Here is a 23,525-nt window from a genome sequence, read left to right on the forward strand (position 1 = left end):
CTTTCTTTTGGAAAGCCAGATTGTATGGCTTGTGCACTGGACATAGTTTTTTTTGCCACTTGAGGAGCCCAGGGGGGAGCAAACAGTAGGCACAAGGGGGTGGCTGCCCCCTGCCTGCCGCAGAAGCCCTGGATGATAGCCTAACCCAGGGATGCAACCCCAGTAATGATGTCCATTTACAGTAGGGGAAACTGAGGTTCTGAGAAGGTGACTAAATTAAGGTCACACAGCTCATATGAGGCATGGCCAGGGACCGGAGGTCTGTCTGAGCCCTGGCCGCTTTTCTGCGCTGGGCCAAGGAGGTGAAGTGATTGGGGGCCCAGGGCAGGCCCAGTAGGACTGGGGGGAAGAAATTCTCAGGGAGCCACTGCTTACAGTGTGCCTAGACTGTCCGCCCCCTGTCCCCTTAACTAATCTACCTGCTCCTCTGACGGCCGCTCAGCCATCCCCCACCTGGTCTCGTCTAATACCCAGGCCTGGGAAACACAACCCCGCCTGGTGGCAGGTAAGCGCCGGAGAGAGTCCGCATGTCTGTGAGAAGAGGCGCATCCACAGCTCTCGCCGTGGCGGGGGAAACACAGAGGGCTGGACAAAAGGCCCCCCCACCCCTGGGCCAGGTAACTACAGGGCCTGCCTGCCGGGTGTGTGCTGCATCCTTTTCCTATTTTAAAGGAATTAAACAGCATTCTCACTGTAGAGAAAGAAGAAAAGGAAAAAATGATTCAACATTCCACCCCCTAGAAATAATACTTACAACATGTATATATCTTTTAAGGCTTTTTAATGACATACATACACACACACACACACGCATATACAATTGAACCTTGAACAGTGTGGGGGTTAGGGGCACTGAGCCCCACATGGTCAAATGCACATGTAACTTTTGACTCCCCTAAAAACTTAACTAATAATAGCCTACTGTTGACTGGAAGCCTTACTGATAACATGAACAGTCGATTAACACATATTTTGTATATTAAATGTATTATATACTGTAGTCTTACAATAAGTTAGAGAAAAGAAAATGTTTTTCAAATTGGTGCAAATCTCAAAAAATTTTTCCAAGATATTTACTGGAAAAAATCCATGCATCAGTGGACTCATGCAGTTCAAACTCATGTTGTTCAAGGGTAACTGGATACACACATATGTGCGCTATATATGCAATATATATGTGCAAAATATATACTTTTTGCATTTATGCAAATAGATTGATCAATAACCTGGAATTATACTACATGAAATTCTTTTGTACCCAGTTTTCTTTCATTTTCTCTACTAAGACTTTCTTCCCACATCAGTGAACATGGACCTCCAGCCACATTTTCAAAGGCTACACTATATCCCATTTTTTGGGTTACGCCCACTTTATGGAGTCAGGGCCCAATTATATTTTGGACACTTAGGTTGTTTCCAGTGCCTTATTAATAGTGCTGCAGTAAACATGGTTGGACATCTGCCTTCATACATCTGCATTATTGGAATAACTTTTAGAAGCAGGATAACTGGGACAGAGGTGAAGAACCCAATTTTAATGGCATGATGTTCACTGCTAAGGAAGTTCAGGTCCATCACCGGAGTCATTTACATTGCCTTGGAGGCCTTGCTGTGTGGTGATTAAATCCTTCTGGTGTGAGCTCCACCTCGGTGTGGGTGTGGGTGCTTGCTCGCACACACACACACACACACTTGCTTAATACCTTTGAGCCTCTGTTTTCTCCTGTATAAAATGGAATGCCAGGTTCACAATCCCATATACACCATTCCAAAATCCACAGAGCTCTCATTTGAGGCAAAACTACCCTGTATGGTGTGCTGGTGTGAGGTTGCAAAAAGTATCTATTTACCCCACGTGGTGTGACTGTTCATACCTGTGGCTGCTGAAATACTAACACATTTGCTTGAGGGGTGTTGTCCTACATCAGGGTAATGTCAGGGTTTTTTTCATTATTGTCTCCCAAAGGGCCTTTTTATTTTAAACGTTTTTTCCTTCATTGCTTTCCCATGAAATGTTAACATCATGGATATATTGTATATCTTTACATGTATTATATGTATATCTCTGCTCCCCAAACCAATTTTCACTTCCTTGGGGACAGTATCTGTCTAGAGTCATTTATGTGTGTCACCACTGTGGGGAGGGGCTGCTGCTGGCACTGGTGGGTGGTGGGTACAGACCAGGGAAGCTGTGCAATGTGATACAGTGCACAGGACGCCCACCCACTGCATGCTCTGGAGCCACAGCTGGGAACCCTGACCCAGACCACTGTGAGCATCGCCCAGTGTGCAGTACGCCCACCTGTTGCCTTTCTAAAACCTGAGAAGCCCTGAGTTTGAAGTGCACCGGACGCTGGGCTTGGGTTTGCGGCTGGGGTGGGCTGTGGCACTAGAACCCACTTCACATAGCAGTGGGATGACCCTCTGGGGGCTGACACCGTGAAGCGCGGTGCTTGGAGCTGGCCATAGTGTGTGCTCACCCAAGATGAATCACAATGTCCAAGTGCCCAGCACCTCGAGTCCCGGTGCCCGGATGTTGTCCCCGCCTTGAGAGACGGGCCCCTTGGCAGCTGGACATCAGCCCACTGCGCTCTGCAAAGCCTTTGAGAGCCTTCCACCATCACTAGGTCTGATGTCTAAGTCCTGCCAAATGAGTTCTGTTTGTAAGGATGCTCATGGCTTCTCCAGCATCCCTGAAGGCCTCGTGGGCCCCAGTGCCTTGCAAATGGGTCTCTTGTTTTGTCTATGGGCTCGACCAAGGTGGGGCAGGTCCCTGGGATCTGCTGGCGCACCAGTGTTTGCAGCCATCTGATAAGCTGGCTCTGAGGGGTGCATGGGGCCTGGCCCCTGCACCCTGGAGCTCCTGGCTGAGGCTTCCAGAGCAACCTCACCAACTTGTGACCCACCGAGTCACGTGATGAGCAGAAGAAACACTTCAGGCAGCGGTTCCACCCCAACGGGTGTTTTCCAGGGCTCTGGCTTACTAAGGGCTGGATTCAGGAGCAGGGGGTGGATCTAGCTATGAGTTAGAACAGGTAGCACCCTGGGCAGGGTCTCTGAACAAGGCCACAGGCTGGGCTGGGCACCAGAAAGAAATGGAGCCCCTGGCTCTGTCCAGGGCAATGGAATGTCAGCCCAACTGGTTTTCTTCCCCCCACCAGGGCTGGGTGTTCAGCAGCAGTGGGGCTGCCCGGCTGGGCCCCTACCCCCACCCAGCCCCCACACAGGAGGAGAGGCGCCTTGCCCACGTAACATGCTCGGAGCACCCCTCTCTTCTGCACACAGCAGTCCCTCATTGGTGGGTGGGCCCTACACCTACCCTGCGGGGCTGCTCTGCCGAGTGGACGAATGGGACTGTCCTGTGGGTGCCCAAGTAGTAGGCTCTTAAGGATGACTTTCTGCTTCTCCTGCCCATGGGCTGTTTCCTCACCTGCATTTCTCTCTCTTTCCCAACCTGTCCAAGTCTGTGCCATGTCCAGGGTCATGTGCCGTGACTCCCAGGAAGCCCTCTGTCACCCACCGCTCCGGACCCTCTGTTCCCACACCCTCTCTCACCCCGTGACTGAAGCCCAGAAGTACCTTGGATACCTGAGATAGGACACCTTGATTAGTCCTGGGGCGCAGCATGACGCGTGATTTAAGGCAGAGTTTGCTGCCCCTTGCTCTTTTAAAACTTATCTGTAATGACATATGACATCTTCCGTGTGAGCACTTAAAATTCACCTTCATTGTGCTCAGTGGCAGGGTGGTATTGCCCGGCAGGGGTGAACGGTGGTCACATGCCCTTAGGGTAAGGCAGCTGGGTTGTTTGCTGTTTCCAAAAATGGTGCGACTGCGAACATCCCCGGGTGTGTGAGTTTGTGTGTGTGTTGTGTGTTTGCATGTAATTATGTGTGCATGCATTTGTGTTTTGTGTTGTATATGTTTGTGTATGTTGTCTGTATGTGTATATTTTGTATATTTGTGTTTTGTATAATATATATGTATGTGTGTATATCTGTATTTTGTGTGTTTGGTGTATTTGGGGGTATTTATGTGTACGTGTTTTCTGTGTATATTAATTTGTGTATATATTTGTGTATGTATGTATTTGTGTGTATGTGTCTGTGTTTCTGTGTGTGCATTTGTGTGTGTGTGTGTCTGCTGGGTGAGTCACCAGAAGCAGGGGTGGGGGAGCAATGTTGTGACGCTGGAACGTGCTCATTGTCACAGGTCATGGAAGAGGTGGTGGCTGTGTCCTCTCAGGGAGGGATCCTTCAGGATTTGGGGTCTCAGGCCACAGAGGGCACACCCAGCTCCCTGCCTTCTCATCGGGTTCACACTTACATGCCAAGGCTACAATTCTGTCGCCTGACAGGTTGAGCCCTGGCCTGAAATAAACATGAGAGAGATGTTTTGACGTGTGATGTTTCAAAAAAAGAAGTCAGATTTGGCTTAGACTGTTTTAAGAATCCCTCCGAGATGAGCCGAGTCGGGATGGGTGGGAGCAGACGCCATAAAGAAGGGAAGTTGAGGAACACAGAAGAGTCAGGTATTTACACAGAGTTTACACTTCTAACATTTGTTTTAATTACTAACCGTAAATGTTACAAAATGCAGAAAGAGATGGAATAAAAAAATAGGTCTCCCTCGCTCCCCTTCTCCCGTTACTCAGTTCCCCTTACAGAGACAGGTATTAGTGCAGTTTTCCTGGGTCCTTCTCCAATATTCTGCGTGTTTTCAAATATTTATATATATTTGTATATTTACATACATGAGTATATATTTTTTTCTCACAGACAAATGGCCACATGCTCCACCTGTTCCATCCTTTGCTTTATTTGCATGGCAATGTATCCTGGAAGCCATTTCAAGCCATACACAGCTTCCTCATACTTTTTTTTTTACACTTTATTTTATTTTATTTTTATTTTGGTATCATTAATCTACAATTACATGAGGAACATTATGTTTACTAGACTTCCCCCATCACCAAGTCCCCCCCACAAACCCCATTACAGTCACAGTCCATCAGCGTCATAAGATGCTATAGAATCACTACTTGTCTTCTCTGTGTTGCACAGCCTCCCCGTGCCCCCCCCCAACATTATACAGGCTAATCGTAAGGCCCCCTTTCTTTCCCCCATCCCCTTATCCCTCCCTTCCCACCCACCCTCCCCAGTCCCTTTCCCTTTGGCAACTGTTAGTCCATTCTTGGGTTCTGTGATTCTGCTGCTGTTTTGCTCCTTCAGTTTTTTCTTTGTTCTTATACGCCACAGATGAGTGAAATCATTTGGTACTTGTCTTTCTCTGCCTGGCTTATTTCACTGAGCATAATACCCTCTAGCTCCATCCATGTTGTTGCAAATGGTAGGATTTGTTTACTTTTTATGGCTGAATAATATTCCATTGTGTATATGTACCACATCTTCTTTATCCATTCATCTACTAATGGACACTTAGGTTGCTTCCATTTCTTGGCTATTGTGAATAGTGCTGCGATAAACATAGGGGTGCATCTGTCTTTCTGAAACTGGGTTCCCACATTCTTAGGGTAAATTCCTAGAAGTGGAGTTCCTGGGTCAAATGGTATTTCTATTTTTAGTTTTTTTAGGAACCTCCATACTGCTTTCCACAATGGTTAAACTAATTTACATTCCCACCAGCAGTGTAGGAGGGTTCCCCTTTCTCCACAACATCGCCAGCATTTGTCATTGTTTGTCTTTTGGATGGTGGCGATCCTTACTGGTGTGAGGTGATATCTCAATGTGGTTTTAATTTTAATTTCTCTGATGACTAGTGATGTGGGGCATCTTTTCATGTGTCTGTTGGCCATCTGAATTTCTCCTTTGGAGAACTGTCTGTTCAGCTCCTCTGACCATTTTTGATTGGATTATTTGCTTTTTGTTTGTTGAGGTGCATGAGCTCTTTATATATTTTGGATGTCAACCCTTTATCGGATCTCTCATTTATGAATATATTCTCCCATACTGTAGGATGTTCCTCATACTTTTTAACAATAAATCATATTTCATGTTATGGTTGCTCTATAATTTAGGTTAAATACATTTTTTTAAACATCAAATTCTCTTTTCCCTTGGCTCATCTTAATCTTAGAATCATAAATCTTTTATTAATAGAACTTTAGACTTGAAAGGGAAAATGAATTTGTTTCCATGCAAAGTATCTCAGTGCTTGTAGAATGTTCTGTGCCCCTTCCCTCTCCCTGCTCATAGGTTCCTGTTTATTTGGGGGATTATACTCCTTTTCTGGGTCTATCTCTCCTATTTTGCAACTTAAAAAAAAAATCCACTTTCACTGTCAGCATGCTGAATGTGGTAATTTAGGAAAAAGTTTTGTTTTAAGAAGTAACAAAAATTAAATTTTAAGGGCCTATATGAAAACAGACAGTCTTGCAATACATCAAGAGAGTTTGAGTAAACAGCATTATCATTCGTAGACATTAGAGAGGGGCCAGGGAATTGTTGAAGAGTTCTCATTTATTTATTCACCTCTTCATTCATTCATTCATCTATTGATCCATTACCAGATGCTCCTGACCACCGTGTCTGTCTCTACACTTGGCACTGGGTTTAAGGGCGAATAGACCCCAGTGCCTGCCCTCAGGGAGCTTACAATTTGGAGGACACAGTCAAATAAAGAGCAAGCACAGTCCAGCACAGTAATTTCCATGATGGGCTGAATACAAGGGGTTCTGTGGAGTTCCAAGGAGAGACAGCCCAGCTGCAGATGGAGGCAGTCGAGGCAGGCTTCCTGGAGGAGTCGTCACCTGAGCTGTGTTTAACAAAGCATTCCAAGCAGACCTGGGGCCAGTCAGCACTGGCCAGCGGCTGAAAGACTATATGAGAAGTCTCCCAGAGGGGCATCTCCTAGGTGGAATTACAACAGGAGTTTGTAGAGTGGGATGTAAGGGCCATGCGAGTGTCTGTTGTTATTACTCAGCTGTGAAATGGGAGTATTAATCTACTGCCTAGCAGGAGAATAAAAGAGGTGGCCCACAGAAGAATTTAACTTGGTACCAGGCACAGTTGGTGCCCCTTAAGTGTTCATGGTTATTGGTATTCTTATTGCCTTCTCTCCCTCCTGTACACCCAGAGCACGGGCTGCAGAGTGCCCGCTGGACCCCTGGAGTCTGGGGGAGCTCTGCCTCTGAGGCTGAAGAGGGCCTGGGCCCCCAGCCCAGCTGTCATTTCTACTTATAGCCTCAGAGGCTATCCGGAGAGCCGGGAAGCCCTCACTCTGCAGGCTTGTGGGACACTCCCAGCCCAAACCAAACGTGCCTCCTGCAGGACCAGCCGCGCACGTGTGTTCCTGCCGCTTTGGGTGATGCTTGCCCCATGGAGACAGTGTGTCTCTGCCAGAGCCGTCATTCTGCAGCGTCCACAGCCTGGCAGATAGCTCGGCACTGGAAGGTGACAGGTCTGCTGGGCGGAGCTGGAGTCCGGTTCACTTTGTGATGGGGAGGAGCAGCTGATTCAAGTCCGGGTCGAGGGAAGTACTCAGGGGTCTGGTTTCGGCAGCCCCTTTGCATAGCGGTGCTGTAAGGCCATTGTCATAGTGTTTGTTAAATGATGTGTTTTGGGAACTAAAACACATGTGTTTAGGCATCATCACCACCATCAGGTCAGCTGGCATCCAGTGGTCCTTTACCATGTGCCGGACATGCGCAAGCTTCTGAAATCGCCCAGCACCCCTAAGCACCCTTCTCAGTCGTGGTCACATTCTCGTTTTCTTGTATCTTTGTTCTTGCCGCTCCTCTCTGCCTCCGGCTGTCTGTCTGGCTGTTCTTTGTCCTCTCCACCTCCCTCCTCCACCCCAAGTTTGCCACCAACCTCAGAGATGATTCAGGACCTTCCTGCCCCACTGAGGGATGCCCACAGCATAGCCGAAGGAGACTCCAGCCAGGCAGCCAGCCCACACTAGGAGCTGTGCCCCTATCCAAGCCACCAGTATGGCTACACATGGCCACACCTGGCCGTACCTGCATGGTTGTTCTTAGGGCCTCTTGAGATGGGTCTGCAACTGGCATCCCACCAGCTCTGTCTGGAAAAGCACCACTCCCCACCATTGGGCAGGGCAGAGGCAAGCCCGGTGGGTGCTGTAGGCTGAGGTGGCATCATGGGCTCCCAGGAGCCCATCAACTGCTCTGATTCCTCCTGGCTGGGACCCAAGTCTGCAGGGAGGGAATGCTGTGCGACTTTGCTGGCAGAATTGGGAGTGTGTTCCGGGGCTCTGCCTGCCCCACTCCCTGTTCGTTTCGTTATGGCCTGACTGCCTTGTCTCACTTCTCTCTCCTCTCCTTTTCCTTTCCTCCCTCCCTCTCCCCTCCCTCCTCCCTTCCTCCCTATTTATTGAGCACCTACTAAGTACTGTAACTAAGCATCTCTGCTGGGCTCAGCTGTTGTAAAAGTCTGACCTGGGCACAGGGCAGTAAGGTGGTGCAGACCCTCAGCGCCAGAGCAGTGGCCACCCACGCCAGCCTGGCCCCGAACCACGGAGCTCACCACAGCCGAGAGTGTAGGGTTGCAGGGGGGGAGGGGATGCCCATCCTGAATTGCTCTGTCAGCTGTGGGCCACTGTGCGTGGCCCTGACTCAGGTTCTTTCCTTAGGCAGATGTGTCAAGCACCCCAAAATATAAGCAATTAGTAATATTTTCTTCTTTTCCCACCCCCTCCCTAACTCCATTGCCCTTCCTGGTTAAGAAATTCACAACTACTCACTGCAAAAAAGTTATTTCAGAAACATTCCTCCAATAAATAGTTACTCAACAACTACTATAGGTCAGGTATTATTCTAAGTGCCGGGGTCCAGCAGTAAATTGAACAGTCCCCACTGTCACGGGCTGACAGAATAAAGGGTATAGATACCAGGGATCTGTGCCAAATCCGGCCAGCCACCTGTTCTGTAAATAAAGCTTTGGTTGGAACACAGCCATGCGTACTCATTTACATATTGTCCCAGCTTTGGGGGTGACAGCTGTAGAGTCAAGAAGTTGGGGCAGAGACCAAATGGCCCACAAAGCCCAGAATATTTACTATCTGGCCCTTTATAGAAAATGTTTGCTGGGCTCTGATACAGGTAACAAATACAGAGCCCCTATCTGATTTATTTTTAATTCGTAATATGTGACAGTATTGGAGGTATGATTTCATCAGCTTTAATTTTATTGTCTGATTCTATTGGGATATAAAATTACAGGTGTAGATACCACATACAGTCATCATCAATAATAGAAAGACAGCCCGTTATCTCACCCACAGACAGCACCACTATTTACGGTGTTCTGTGGAACCTTCCAGAGGTTTTCCTTGCTTATTATACCTGCATGCATTTATGTGTTTGTTTATACAAAACTGGTAGCCCAACACACATGCTGTTTGGTTACTTTTTTTAGCCTTTGCTAGTATAAGGCAGACATATTTCGGTGACAGTAAATGTTCTGCACGTCGTTTTCCTTGGCTGTGTTTATTGCTTTGTGTGGATATTATATTTCACCGATCCCCATCTTAAGGGACATTTAAGTCATTTTCAGTATTTTGCAATATTTGCTATCTTGAGGGGTGCATCCATGTTCATTTATCCTGGCAAGTGTGTCTAATGATTTTCCTGAGATAATTTCTAGGACTCAGATTGCTGAGTCAAAGGCATGCATGTTTTAAATTTCAGGACATGTGTTAGAGCTTGTTGAAACAGGGCCCTCAAAGGCATGTAGGTGTCAGTCCGGCCCCCCCAGCCTGGGTTCCAAAGCTGTCCATTATAGGGCCTGTGCTGAGGCAGTCATCTTTGCTGGTAGGACAAGGACCCCGAGCTGCCGCCCTCCAGTGGCTTGGGGCTTGGTGAGCTGCGAGTCTGAGCAAGTGCTTGTTAAACCTGCCAAGTTCTGAGGTTTTAATGTATGTTTTAATGTACATTTCTTCATCAGGGCCTCTTGAAGTATCTTGAGGAAGGAGGGGGCAGGGGGGTGTCGGGGGCTTGAGGAGCACTGGGAGAGGGGCCCAGAAACCCGGGCCTCAGTCTTCCGGGGGCTGCCTCGCGCTCCCCCCGAGAACTAGATGCCATGCGGCCACTCCTGTCTCTGTGCCTCAGTTTCTCAAGGCTCCTTCTGGCTTTAAATGATAAGATTTGATTATCTTTGACAAATCACTGAAATCCAGACTGGGGATGGCTGATACTTAGGAGGGATGTACGTCAAAAGGCCCAGCACGTGCCCAGAAGGGGGACTGTGTTCCCCAGACGATGCTTCTCCAGCTCGTCACGGGTATTTTCAGACTACCTCGTAGATATCAACCAGACTGTGAAGCAAAACTGAATTGGAGGCACATCCTGCCGATAAAACATCTATCTGGCTTTTGGAAAGTTTTCTGCTGAGTTTCAGGCCCTTTTTTGGTTGGTCTTGAGGCCTCGTAGCCCTGAGGGCGAAGCTCTATAGTCTTGCTGATTTGAAGTGCTGCCAGCGTCTGCTGCAGTGATGAGACATGAGTAATTTGCAGTGTCCACAAGGTTTTACCAGGATACTAACTAGAGAAAGTGCTGATAAACAGCTTGCTTTCTTAAGCCCTCATTTATAAGATGAATTCCATTAGATAATCATAACCCCTGAATTGCTCCCAACCTGGGATCTCTGTTAAATAGTGACTGAAATGGCATTCAGCCAAATACTTAACGTCTACTGTGTCCAGGCATTGAGGCACAGAGAGGTTAGGTAACTTGCCCAAGGTCACACAGCTACTATGTAATGGGGCCTGGATTTGAATCCGAACATTCTGGCTCCAGAAACAGTACTCATTCAGGGGAGACTGAAAAGAAACAGGTCAGTTACAATTATATTGTGGGAAGTTCTACAGTCCTGCTGTCCACTAAAACTTTCTGTAATGATGGAAATTTTCTGTATCTGTGCTGTTCAATCTGGTAGCCGTGTGTGGCTATGGAGTCCTTGAAATGTGGCTAGTGCCACTGAAGAAATGAGTTCTTTGTATTTTTAATTTTTAATTAATTTTTTAAAAGCACATGTGCCGAGCAGCTACCATTTTGGATGGCACAGATACAGAGACTTGAGGTCTAAGGAATGGTGAGAGCCTGGTGGCTCCTGGGCTGGCCTAGGGTTGGTGAGGGAGTGAGTTCAGGAAGGCTTCCTGGAGGAAGTGGCCAAAGGTTAAATCTGAATGACAACCAGAAGGCAGGGGCTCCTCCAGCAGATCTGGAGGTGAGGGAATGCACTGGGGCATGTGAGGGGCAGAGGGCTGAAACAGTGGGTGGGGGGAGTCTGGGGGTGGATGAGGGGCAGGGAGTGGTGGAGAAAGAGCCCCTTTCCCCACAGTGAAGAATCCATAAGCCATCCATAAGTTGTTTGAATGTAAAGGTTTTTGAGTGGTTTTGGAAACTATAATGGGAGGAAATTATATGGGATCGGGGCAGAGATGAAGGAGGCAGGAAGACCTTGTAGCAGGCTGAGGCTGGACAGAATGTTCTGGAAAGAGACTTTGAAGGACTTGGATTGATGCAGTGTGGGGGTGAGGGAGAGAGGAGTCAGGGATGCTTCCCTGGAAATCCCGAGTCCAGTAGAGGCGGTAGAGGGGAAAGACATCCATCCCTGCTTGGGGATTCCAGATCCCTGAGTGTAAATCCTAAACCTCAGCGGGACAGCCCACAGACAGACATGGATGGAAACCTACGGATTTCACATAACATCACCTCCCCACCGCCCTGCCCCCCCACCAACCAGGCCATCCCTAGGAGGTCAGGAAGCAGTTCCCCTGCCTCCCGCCCTGACTCCACCCCCAACATTCTACAGAACTTGGCATTCTCATTTCCCTTGGATTCCTCCTTCTGTCCCCCTGCACTGAGCAATCTCCATCTCTTGGGGGTTTTGAGGACCTCAGGAAAACCTGCTTTGCCCAGGGTCTGTCCCCCTGCCAGACTCTGGGGAGGGCTGTGGAAATGGTTCCGACAGCAGAGCTTCTGTCCCCTGAGCACATGTTGTGTGCCAGGCCCCGAGCTTAATGATTTCCAGAGATCAATTTCCTCACAGCCTCAAAACAACCCTTGTTTTTCTAAAGAGGAAACTGAGGCTTGGATTGGTGGAGCCACTTGGCCAGGCCACACAGCTAGGCTGGTGCAGAGACAGCAAGCCCCCCCGCCTCCCCTCTAGCCCCCTACCGCCAGCTGTGTCCCTGAGCTGTCACCTCTCTGCCTTCCGCTTTGCTCCGCATGCACAGGGCGTGGGCCCAGCGTCACTTGTAGCTATGCCCGAACTATCCTGGAGAAACGATGTCAAGTTCACCAGAAGCAACTCTGAAGGCCCCAGTCTCTGGCGGCTGAATCTGACCCACGTCGGGAATGAAGTTAGGCAGTGGTTGAGTCTGTGACATCTCTGAAAACAGCAAGCAGCTGGGAGTGTGCTCAGATGGCCGCTTCCATTCCTGGATCCCAGGGAAGGGTGTGCTGGGTGTCTGAGAATGTCAGGGGATTGATCTTTCAAAGTAAAAACATCCAAGTTTCCCCAAGTGGGAACTGACTTCATTCCTAGCACATGCCAACAGCCACCCCCACAGGCTGCCCTTGGGCTTGGAGATGGGGCAGAATGCCCCAAGGCTGGCTCGCTCCTCAGGAGCCAAAGCCTTTGAAATGTGCTACCCTCCACCTGGTAATGTGTACTTAGGAATTCCTCCTGCGAGAGTAATCACAGAGATGTAAGGATGGTTCCATAGCCTCGAGAATATTCATCATATTGCTGATTACAGCAGTGAGAAATAATCAGTACACAGTGAGAAATAACCAGCAACCTAAATGCCCAACCCTTGGGGATTGGTTAAACAAACCAATCTCCATGTCTTGGGGGTTTTGAGAACCTGACAATAATCATGCTTTGCTCAGGGCCTGTCCCCCAGCCTGACTTTGGGGAGGGCCATGGAAATGGTTCTGAACACAGAGCTCCTGTGTCCTGAGCAAATATTATATGCCAGGCCCTGCCTGAGTTGACAGAGCGTCCTGACCTTGAACTTGAAGTGTACATCTGCTGAGTTACAGAATCTCATGGACTGTCTGTGCTGTGACCCTACCACCTCCAGTTCCCCGGGCCTGGCATAGTAGGTGCTCAGCAAATACTTGTTAAGTAAACCACATTGATTAAATGCGGCATCCATCTGGTGGAATATTCTATGATAATGATAGAGATGAATTGACCTGGGGAAGTTCTGGTCAGGTCTTTGTCAAAATATTATCACTGGGTGATGGGTAATTTTAAAATGCTATTCTTTGTGCTTTTCTATAATTTCTGAATGCTTTACAACAAACATATATTATCTTGGTACCTTGAAAAAGAAAAGGCAGAGACATTAGGGTTGTTCAGCAAGTGGCTGTTGTTACGTCTTTGCGTGTGGCCGTTTACCAGAGATGACTGAGGGGTTGGGTTTATTGCGAATTCCCTTGAATGTCATGCAATACACAAGTGTCCCCAAAAAGTGAGAGGAAGAGAATGGGGAAGGGGATAGGCATTGATTGGGCATTTTCTCAGTGCCAGCCCTGTGCCTGGGGCTGTCACCTGGGTCCTTTCACTGGCAGCCTTGCCCTGGGGGTGGCCGCAGTTTCCTTGTAACTCCTCTGTGCCCCGGAGATGGGGGGCAAGAGCCCTGAGGTCACACAGCAAAGCTTTTCCCCAGGTGTGCACTCCTGTTGGACCATACATGCCTGCTCTGCCAAGGATTGTTCCCTGGGTGGAAGATTAACCAATGAGGGGCAGTCAGTCTGTCTCCTCTGAGTGCCTCCTGGGTGCCAGGCAGGCTCTGCATAGGAACAGAGTGGAAGGAGCATCCCAACCTTGAAACGTGCATCTGTTGAGTTACAGAATCTTACGGACTATGTCTGTGCTGTGCCCCCCACCCCCACCCCTGATTCCCAATGCCTCGCACATAGTAGGTGCTCAGCAAATGCCTGTTAAGTAAATCATGTATATGTCAGACTTAGCCTGCAACTCTGAGTCCAGGGTAGGCAGGAAGAGTTCAGGAGGAGGAGAGATTGCTGTGGATTGCAATGGCTTTAGAAGGAAAGGATGGATAAGAAGGGGGAATAGCATACGCAGAGCCAGAGAAGCTGGAATGCTTGTTGGGAGAGAGTGAGTAGATGAGGGAGGGCGGTATGGAAGGTTTGTCTGGGGGCAGGAATGGAAGATGGAACTAGAAAAGAAATTTGGGGGCTGAATTACAAAGGTGCTGGATTTCAGCAGGAGGACAATAGGGAGCCATTGAAGGTGTTTGAGCAGGAGATGAATGCTCTGAAGCTCTTCCACAGAATATGCCTTCGGACCTCAGTGGAGCTTAAGGAGTGAGATACTCCCTGTTGGTCTTTCTGGAACTGGGGGCAAGGTTGCTGTCATCCCTGACCCCATCTCCTCTGCATTCCTCATCCACTGGCCACATGTCATCAGAAGATGGTGGCTGGAAACATCCTTCAAAGCTCAGAAGCCAAGGCTGTTTGAATTGTTACCGTGCCGATGGCCTCCCAAGGGATGGGCGTTTTCATTTTGCCTTGAGCATTGCAGCTACTTCCACTCAGTGGCACAGGCCCAAGCGGCAGCCAGTTGAATAGCTCATCACAGGGAATGGGCTTTACATTTGCCCTGTGAACAAGTTGGGGAAGCTGGCAGCTTGTCATTTAATGGGGACCTATGGGCTGCCCACTGTGCGACAGGCACCGGGCTGGGCCCTGCGGCCAGTCCTGTGGGAACGAGCATCCGCTCCAAGTGCCCAGGCTGAGGGCAGAGACTGGTAACTGGGGGATCCAAGTACATGGGGTGCAGGGTTACCAGTCTGGACTTGGGGTCCAAGACCCCTACCTGAGTGCGAATTCCTCTTTGCCATTTACTGGCTATTTGACTGGGGGCAAGTCGCTCCCTTCTCTGAGCCCGTGTTCTCATGTGCCAGCGAGGATGGTTAACAAGCTCTACCTCATGGGGTTGCCCGGGGACTGCGCTTCGGTGAGGTGATGTGCAGATGGCGTGGCCCATGCCTGGCACGGGTTACACGCCCCACAGTGCTGTGGAGGGTGCTGCTGACTGGGGAAGCAGGGTGGTGGGGGGTGGTGGGGGGTGGTGGATGGTCAGGGTGCACCCTAAGCAGACAGATAAGCCCTGGGAGCACCGAAAATGGAGAGAAGGTCGCCCAGCACGACTGACCCTGCATGCTAGGGAGGCTGACCTCTGCGTCCTGTGATGTCTTGGGCACATCTGGACAGTTGATCACCCTAGTGCCCAGCCCAGGCTTTCAGACCCACCTCTGAGAGCAGGACGGATCTAGGGCGGGTCTGAGCTGGGGATGATGCTAAGTAATGTGTGTCCTTTGGGAATCAGTTCTGAGTGTTTTGCAACCTGATAGAAACCTCTCGCCTGGCTTGTCCTTGTAGGACCAGCTGAAGCAGTGTTTCTCCAGGCGGCCCCCCGAGGCCAAGGACACCGACACGCTTGTGCAGGAAGCCGACAGCCAGTATGGGACGTGGACGGACCAGCACCAAAGCGGGGAGAGGTAGGGCGCACGGGGCTCCCGGCCGCATGGCGGGGCGTCTGGGCAGGAGTCGGTGTGGCCCATCTGCCCCCTGATGTCTGTATTACTAGAAACTGTTTTGTCTGTAATTATAAGAGTAAACCATTCTTGTTGTAAACCATTTAGAAAGCACAAGAAACATTATTAAAAAATGATATATGAAATATCCAAAACAGGCAAATCCATAGAGACAGAAAGCAGATGAGTGGCTGCCAGGAACCTGGGGAGGGGAGAACGGGAGAAACTGCTAACCAGATGCCAGGTGGAATCCTTTTGGGGTGAGGAAGAAGTTCTAGAACTATATAGTGATGTTTGCACACCACTGTGAATCTACTAAATGTCACTAATGGTAAATTTTATGTTACGGATATATGACCACCAGAAAAAAAAAATTACAAAGAAAATGAGAAGCCCCTGTAATCCCAGCACGCAGATCTAACCTTCGTCAATGTTCTTCGTTGTGTCTCTCTAGCCTTTCTTCACCGTATTTGTGTGTGTGTTTAAAATACAGGAGCCTATGGCACATACTGCACCATAAGCCATGGCTACACTGCAAATCGCCATTGTGGGTGGCTTGGAGGGGCCCTCAGATGGCAGCTTGGCTAGGAGGGAGTATTGTGAGTATGGTAGAAGCTTGAAGGTTATTGAGTGTAGCCTGGATTTGCAGTTTTATGGTCCCCCGCCGTAGAAAGGGAATGATGCTTATAAAGACAGCCGAGGTCTGTTGAGCATGTGAGCCAAGCACTGTTGTAAGCACTTAGTGTGTTAACATTCAGTCCTGTTACCTCATCGTGCAGAAGGGAAGGTGAGCTACCTGCTCTTGTTGGGAGCGTCACCTGTGCAGCTGGCGTATTTATGGGCACATAGCAGGAGCTTTATCTTGTGATAGTAGAGGCCTCTTGGACATGAGAAGACTGCAGGTGCTCAGCTCATGCCTTCCCTAGCCAAGGGCTGCAGGGCTGCATGTCACCTCCCCGGCAGGGCCACTTACCGTCTGTGTGTCACTGCGTGACTCAGTGATCTCATCTGTGGGTATTATGCCCAGGGATACGGTGTGTCCGTGGCTGAGCTGGACTCAAACCCGGCTCCCTTCTCTTTCCCCCTCCCTCCGCATCTGGAGGTTATGTCCCATGGCAGTCCATGTTAAAGGGGATGATGGTTAATGGAACTGAAAATAGGCAAGAAAAAGAAAAAGGGTTGAAATGGTTTCTTGTTGCTTTTCTCCTGTGAAATGTGTTTGGTTAATGATCTTAAATTTCACGAGAAAGCCCCGTAAGAGCACTGGACTTTGTGGACGCCTGCGTCTCAGTTTGGCCTCTCGCTGTGGCCTGGGAGGCCTTCCTTTCTCTGGGCCTCCGTGCCCACAGCCTCCCCAAGCCGGAGGGATCTGGGATCTCCCCTATAGGTGGGTGCCCCCTCCTGTCTCCCAGAGGCACTGCAGCGCCCCCTTCCTGGGCCGTCCCAGGAGCCGTGAGCTCCCAGCCCTGGGCAACAGCGCCATCTGCTGCCTCTTTGTTGGTATTTCCCACATTCTTGTGGATTTGACCGAATCCTGCCTATTCCAAGTAATAAAATCATCCCAGAGCTGACGAAAAGCATGACTGTTCTCCTGCAGTGAAGCCCCAGGACACTGGGTTGACAGTTCTGCTCAAGGGTGCAGCTCAGGGCTCTTTTCAGGGCAGACCCTCCTCCCAGAGATGTGGTATCTGGCCTGTCCATCTGCCCTTTCTCAGAGTGAGGCTGTGCCGTGCTCTGGACTTTGGTGTATTTATTGAGGAGCTTAGGGAGCTTTTTAATTTAATGACTTAATTTATTTATAAATTTTGTCTATGTGGTTCCGATTATGCCAGTGGTACTTGGAGACATTATCATGGAAAGAAATTCCAGAAGTAGGAGAGGGTCCAGGACATGGATTCTGGAGTTCTGTCTTTGCCTTTGGGCAAGCTGCCTCACATCTGTGCCTCAGTTTCCTCATCTTTGGCAAGGTTTATATTTAATTTCATTAGGTTAATCCTACCTCATAGGATTGTGGCAGGTTGTGGAGGCTATAGGAATATAGGATAATCCTCATGGGACTGTGAAGAGGATTTAATAGTACAGGTTGTAGCACAGTGCCTGATACCTAGTACGTGCTCAGTAAATCTTGACTGAATGAGTGAATGAATGGGTGAATAAATGAGAGAATGGATGGAACCATGGGGCAGATTCCCCCACCCTCTGCTTTTCTCCAGTGACAGCTGGTGGTTATTTGATGTACATCAGCGCTGTTCGATAGAAATGCAAGTAAAGCCGCCAGTGCGAGATGTGCATGATTTAAGATGTTCTGGGAGCCACATCAAGAGTAAAAAGAAGCAGGTGGAATGAATCTGAATTTAATTTGAAAAGCAGTATTTTTATTGAACCCAGTAGACCCAAAATATCATCACTGCAACACGTCACCAGTGTACAGATTACTCAGGAACCCAGTAGGAGGGAGTGGTTCATACTCAGGGCTCGCACTCTCCACATTGCCAGGCCCAGGAGCCATGCATGACCGGCAGCTTCTATCCAGGGCAGGGCAGCATTAGATGGTCTTGAGTGGGACAAGACTGACTCTCCCGTGCCCAGCTGATCCAAGCTACCATGAACACCACCTGGCTGTCCCCTCTGAGGTGTTCCTGCAGGAATTCCTATATCTTGTTTCCTGGCATATAAAGCTCACCCTATGCCCTGCTTTCTGCTGCCTTCTTAATTTGAAATTCAGTTCTTTGAAACAACCTACTAGACCTTGTACCCCTTCCTTCCCTTCTCATAGCTTTGCCCCAGAGTCCCCGTCCCCAGACAGCGATGCTGTGTTGGCGTGGAAACAAGCCCCCAGCAGCCGCTTGTCCTCACTGTCCTCCCAAACGGAGGCCACCACAGCCAGAGACCAGTATGAATGCTCCAGGGACCAGCAGAGCACCCGTGTAGACCGATCCAGCACCGACCTGGAATCTGCTGCTGGGACGGAAGGGCTGCCTTTGCCAGGTGCCTGCCCTGCAAAGAGAGTGGACGACTTCTCCTTCATCGATGTAAGCTGGTAACTGGGAGCATGTGTTGGAAACAGTCATTTCTTCTTAAAGGGGTACTCTAGCTTCTCCCAGTGAATTGGCCCTTCAGGGGTAGACTGTGCAGAGGGCAGAGGCCTTGAGATGGGACTGATGTCTGCGATGCAGCTTGGACCTGCCAGACACCAGCTGTGTGTGTTGGGGGAAATGTCTTCACCTCTCTGAGCTTCGGCTTCCTCATCCATTTGCAACCAGCACAGTGGGCTCCACGGCCTCAAATACAAGCACATGTAGTCAAATTAAAACTGATTTGAGCCTGTAACTGTTAGTAAAGCAGGATGTCTGGCTTCTCACCCCTGCAGGGTCTGCCTGAAGTTTGCAATTCCAGATGCAGAGTTTTCTCAGACCACTTCTGAGTTTTCTCACCAAGGTTTTGCTTAGTGGGATGTGTCCCTGGTACCAGGGATCCGAGTCTCCCTGTACGTGGGTAATGACCTTTTCCAGAAGGGGAGCCCTCTCAGGCATGGACGGTCCTCATGTGTGTCCCCAGGGGCAGCCCCTAGGACTCAGCTCTCCCAGGTCCTGAGCAGAGCCGTCCTCTGGGATGCCAGCCACCTGGGTCCAGTGGCCTCCTGCTCCAGCCCCTTCCAGACCAGCACCTGTCCCCGCCACCCCACCACTGGCACAGGAGCCCCACCTGCAGGGGTCAGGTGCACTGTCCTTTCTAGTCTTTGAAACACTGGGTCTCATTCTCCTTCCCTGGATCTAGCTCTAACCATCCACCCTCCTGAGGGCGTGACACGGAAATGATGCAAAATCTAAAAGGCACCTGCTCTCCTGGTAGTCAAGCCTCATGCCCACACTCAGAAGTGGTCACCCAGCTTCCCCCAGAGAAGGGGCACCACAGCCTTGGGAGAAGGGGCTTCCCTCTAGGGCTTCAAAGGGGGTCATCCCCCCTCCTGGGTATGCTCGGGGTCTGGCACCTCTGGGTGAAGGCAGAGATGGAGAAACACACAAGTTCATTCTCCATTGGGGTGCCTCACTACGTTAACATGGATGTGGCCATGTATTGTAAGGATTTGGGTAGGTGACATGCTCAGTTGCTCTAGCTCACATGTTTGGTTCTTGTAATCAGCCTATGTGCTATGTTTCTTGGGGAAATTTAGGCTGGGGTATTCGGGTCACTATAAAAACACAGGAACACTGGCTCATGTGCCACCTAAACAGCATCCTGTGTATCAGCAGAGCTGTGCACTCCTCCGTTGGGTGGTGCCCTCGATGAACAGTCCCCTTGCTTTTTCCCATCTTCCTCCCCACTGCTCCCAAAGCAAACCTCAGTCCTCGACTCAAGTGCCCTCAAGACCCGGGTGCAGCTCAGCAAGAGAAGCCGCCGCCGGGCTCCCATCTCCCACTCCCTCCGGCGCAGCCGAGTCAGCGAGTCAGAGAGCAGGTCTCCTTTGGAGGAGGAGGCCAACAGCACCTGGATGTTCAAGGACTCAACAGGTAGGCCGTGCCGTCTCTCCACAGATCCACACCGAACGGCAGAAAGATTTAGGTTAAACTCTCAGGAGAACTTGCTGACGTTGAAGGCTATAGGATATTAGAATGCAGTTACATAGGAAACCAATTTCTTATTCTACAGGGTTTATTAGAAAAAAGACTAAAAGAGTTTTTGAGGATACATTAATAAGAGCTTTGCAGGTTGTATGGGACAGAGAGACAACTTAATAGGATTTTACTATGCCTGCTTATTAAATTCACCCTTATACTCTATTTAGGTTTGTTCCCTGTCTTTTTCTAGATTCTGAAGTTGAAAGATCAGTTCGTCAGTCTTCTTTAGTTTCTAATAAATTTTTTAAGGCTACATATTTTCCTCTAAGGACTTCTTTGGCTGCATTCTGTATCAAAGCACGAGCCGAATCTTCAGGAATGGATAGGAATTAGCCAGGGGAGGGTGTTCCAGACAGCAACATCAACAGGATTGAAGGGGCAGAGGCGTGGAAAGGACCTCTGTGTGTGTGTGGCCGAGGCCTTGCTAGGCGGCTCCGTGTTGCTCTAGCTGGTAATAGCAGGGACAGTGCTGGAACAGTAGGCAGTGGCCAGCCCCTGGAGAGTCGCGATTCCTCGCTAAGGAGTTCGACTTTGTCTGTAGCTGGAGAGCCATGAAATAGTTAAAAAGAAGCAAAATCTCTACTTATAATGAAAACCGTAGCAGGTAACCACCCACTCTGCACATACGCTCCATCAGGCCCCCAGAAGCTGCTGTGGGGGTTTTGGTTCATTTGGGATTTGCCCGCGGCAAACGGGAGGATGTCAGGCCAGGCTCAGAGCTGGGGTGGGGCGTAGCTTCCGACCGGGCACTTTAAATAAGTGCTTGGAGGTTTCTCTCTCCCTCTCCCATCTCATGTCTGTTGTTTAAGGAAATGCTTAAATGCCTATAATAAGACTTCTCTGGGCACTCTTTGGTCTTCTGAGTCAAATTCCACTGAGCTGCCTGGAACAAATAAAGTGGGGACAAAGGCCCACAAACCCCCCAGCTGGACCATGGCAGCAGCCTCCAGTTCCCAGCAGCCCTGAGGAACTGGCTGGGGGCTGGGGAAGGCCTGGGGGTGTGCTTTCTGAACCTACCCCAGACCGCTGCTTGGCCTGGGGGCTCCAGAGGGCCAGGCCGTCCCTTGTCCACCATCCCCTCCCCATGCTGTGTGCCCGTGCCTGTGTGAGGGCCTCCAGGAGGTTGAAATTCCTCACCCTTCTTCCCTGGAAGAGTGCGGGTGGGCAGTCCACCCCCCAGGATTCTCACCTACAAGGCTGGAGTACGGCGATGGGGTTGGAAAGGGGGTTTCAGGTGACGGAAAGTGGCTTCCAGACCTCCCATAAGACACGGGAAGCTCTTTCCTGAAAGCGTAACCCCGGCGTTTTGTTGGTGGAAAGCATTTCTGCCTTCTTTCTGCCTCTGCCAAACACTTCCTTCTATCTCCCCGCCTGGAATGAGCCAGAAGCCGAGGAGGTGGGCCTGTCTGTAGCCTCCCTCAGGAGAAAAGTTGCCTCACCTTCCTGTCGATAAGGCACCGAGTTTGTCCTCATCTGTAAAGTGGGCCGGTAGCATTTTCTGTGCAGGGCTGTTGTGAGGATCGTAGGAGGGGCTGTGCACACAGGATCCGGCACGTGGGCTCCAACCGGGGGCAGCTGCCAGTGACTTCACACCTTTTCTCTGCGACAGAAGAGAGAGCTCCCGGGAGGGAAGAGTCTGATGAGGAGGAGAAGCCCTCCGGGGCCGGGAGGACGCCCACTGGCCATCCTCAGAGGATGCCTGTGTTTCCAGGCATGGACCCGGCAGTGCTGAAGGTACCGGACTTTACACCCAGAGCCGCCTTGACCCCGGCAGCAGTGAGAACAGGCCCGTGTTTCTCCCCGTGCCCCCTTCTGTCCATCCTCATTTCTTGTAAGAGTTTAAGACCCACAAGGAGTTGAAAACCCATTGCAGAGAATTCCCACGTACCCCTCACCCAGCTCCCCTGACAGGAATACCTCACCCACAGTTCATTATCAAAACCAGGCCTGGCCTGGGTACAGTCTGAGCAGTACTACTAACTCGTCTGTACTTCACCAGTGACCCCGTGTTTCTTCAGCTCCACTTTCCATCTTTCTTCAGCCCCCAAGCCTGCTGCTCAGTTTGGTCTCATAGCTAATGAGGTTCTCATCTTTAAAGTGGGCTTATAATCCATCTTAGGCATTAGGCCCAGTGCTGGGTGCCAGGGAAACAGGAGTGGACAAACCCAGCCTGCTGTCCGTGAGGACTCCAGCCTGCTGGGGATGGGAGGCACGTAAATAGTCATTCTGAGGCTAAAGGGCACGGGAAGCCTGCGCCACAGCCACATTCCACTGTCCTGAATGACACCAGCATCCGACTGGATCGTGGAATCCTCAGCGCAGGGCTGGGCCTCCTCTCCCTCCCACGCCCTGCTCCCAGCTCCACCTGGCGTCTCTCAGAGTCCTCGGATGCACTGGGCCAGGCGCCGGGCACTTGCCCACCGGCTCCCTGCTCCCAGGGACCCTGCCAGAGGTAGCTGTGTTGTTTGTGGAACTGGTCAGTTTGATGTTCCCTGCAGGCCACAGGCACCACCAGGGGCAGGGTCTCGAGATCGCTGCCCTTCCTTTCGTGGGTGACAGATGTGCTTTCCATGCCAGTTCTTGCAAGAATAAAAAGTCAGTGAACAGCAGCTGCATGCTTGCCCCTGCAGCTGACTTTACAGACCTTCAAAATGGGCGCCTCTCACCCACTGCGCTGGGCCAGAGGCCCTCTGATTTTTTTTTAAGTATCCAAACAGATGATATCTTACCGGGCAGCCTAATGTTGGAGGCGACAGAAGGCCCTGCCTACAGCAGGGGGCAGAGGCCCGGGTCCCTGTGGTCACTCTGGGCAACTCCCGGGGCATGTCCATGTGTCCCTTGACACAGCCTAGGTCAGCTGTGCCCGTGAGGCTGAGGCCCTCGGGATCCAAGCGTTAAGTTATGCTCCTCAAGCCTGCTGGCAGCCACGTCTCTTCTGGTTGCTCTTGGCCATGGGCAGTGCTTGGCAATCCTTACCCCAGAGGAGGCCACTGGGCTCGTTCTGGAAGGAGCCCAGTTGTAGGAGTTGGGCAGGCCTGGGGCAAATCCCAGTCTTGACAACTGACTTGGGGCAAACTCCTTGCCCATTGACTGACTCATCCTCCGTAAAATGGGGAAAGCCGGTCTCTACTCAGAAACAAACTGATGTACATCGTACAGCTCATGCCTGGGAGGCCCAAGCATGTGGCTGCTCGGTGCACGGAGCTCTCTGGTGGGTGACAGTGGTGGCTGTAGCCGAGGGCCACCCAAGCACTACCTCAGAGGCACGTGCTGCCCGCCACCATCACAGCCCCAGCCCCCAAGGGAATCCTGTGCACCCGGTGCTAAGTCATTGCACTCCCAGCGGGCCCTCCA

At 50.4% G+C, this 23,525-nt stretch overlaps 1 protein-coding gene across 6 annotated transcripts in view; it reads left to right on the forward strand.

Moving 5' to 3' along the window:
- KIAA1671 (KIAA1671 ortholog) overlaps positions 1-23,525 on the forward strand; it is a 187,487-nt gene that overhangs the window by 155,489 nt on the left and 8,473 nt on the right. For 4 of the 6 annotated variants that reach the window (XM_073223151.1, XM_073223152.1, XM_036993554.2 and 1 more), the window contains 4 exons: positions 15,398-15,516; positions 18,329-18,584; positions 19,889-20,063; positions 21,781-21,905. In XM_073223151.1, coding sequence (XP_073079252.1) covers positions 15,398-15,516; positions 18,329-18,584; positions 19,889-20,063; positions 21,781-21,905 — 675 coding nt within the window. The other 2 variants (XM_073223154.1, XM_073223153.1) reach the window with 2 other exon arrangements.

This window comes from Manis javanica, chromosome 15 (genome assembly GCF_040802235.1).
Source record: "Manis javanica isolate MJ-LG chromosome 15, MJ_LKY, whole genome shotgun sequence".
Taxonomy (NCBI): domain Eukaryota; kingdom Metazoa; phylum Chordata; class Mammalia; order Pholidota; family Manidae; genus Manis; species Manis javanica.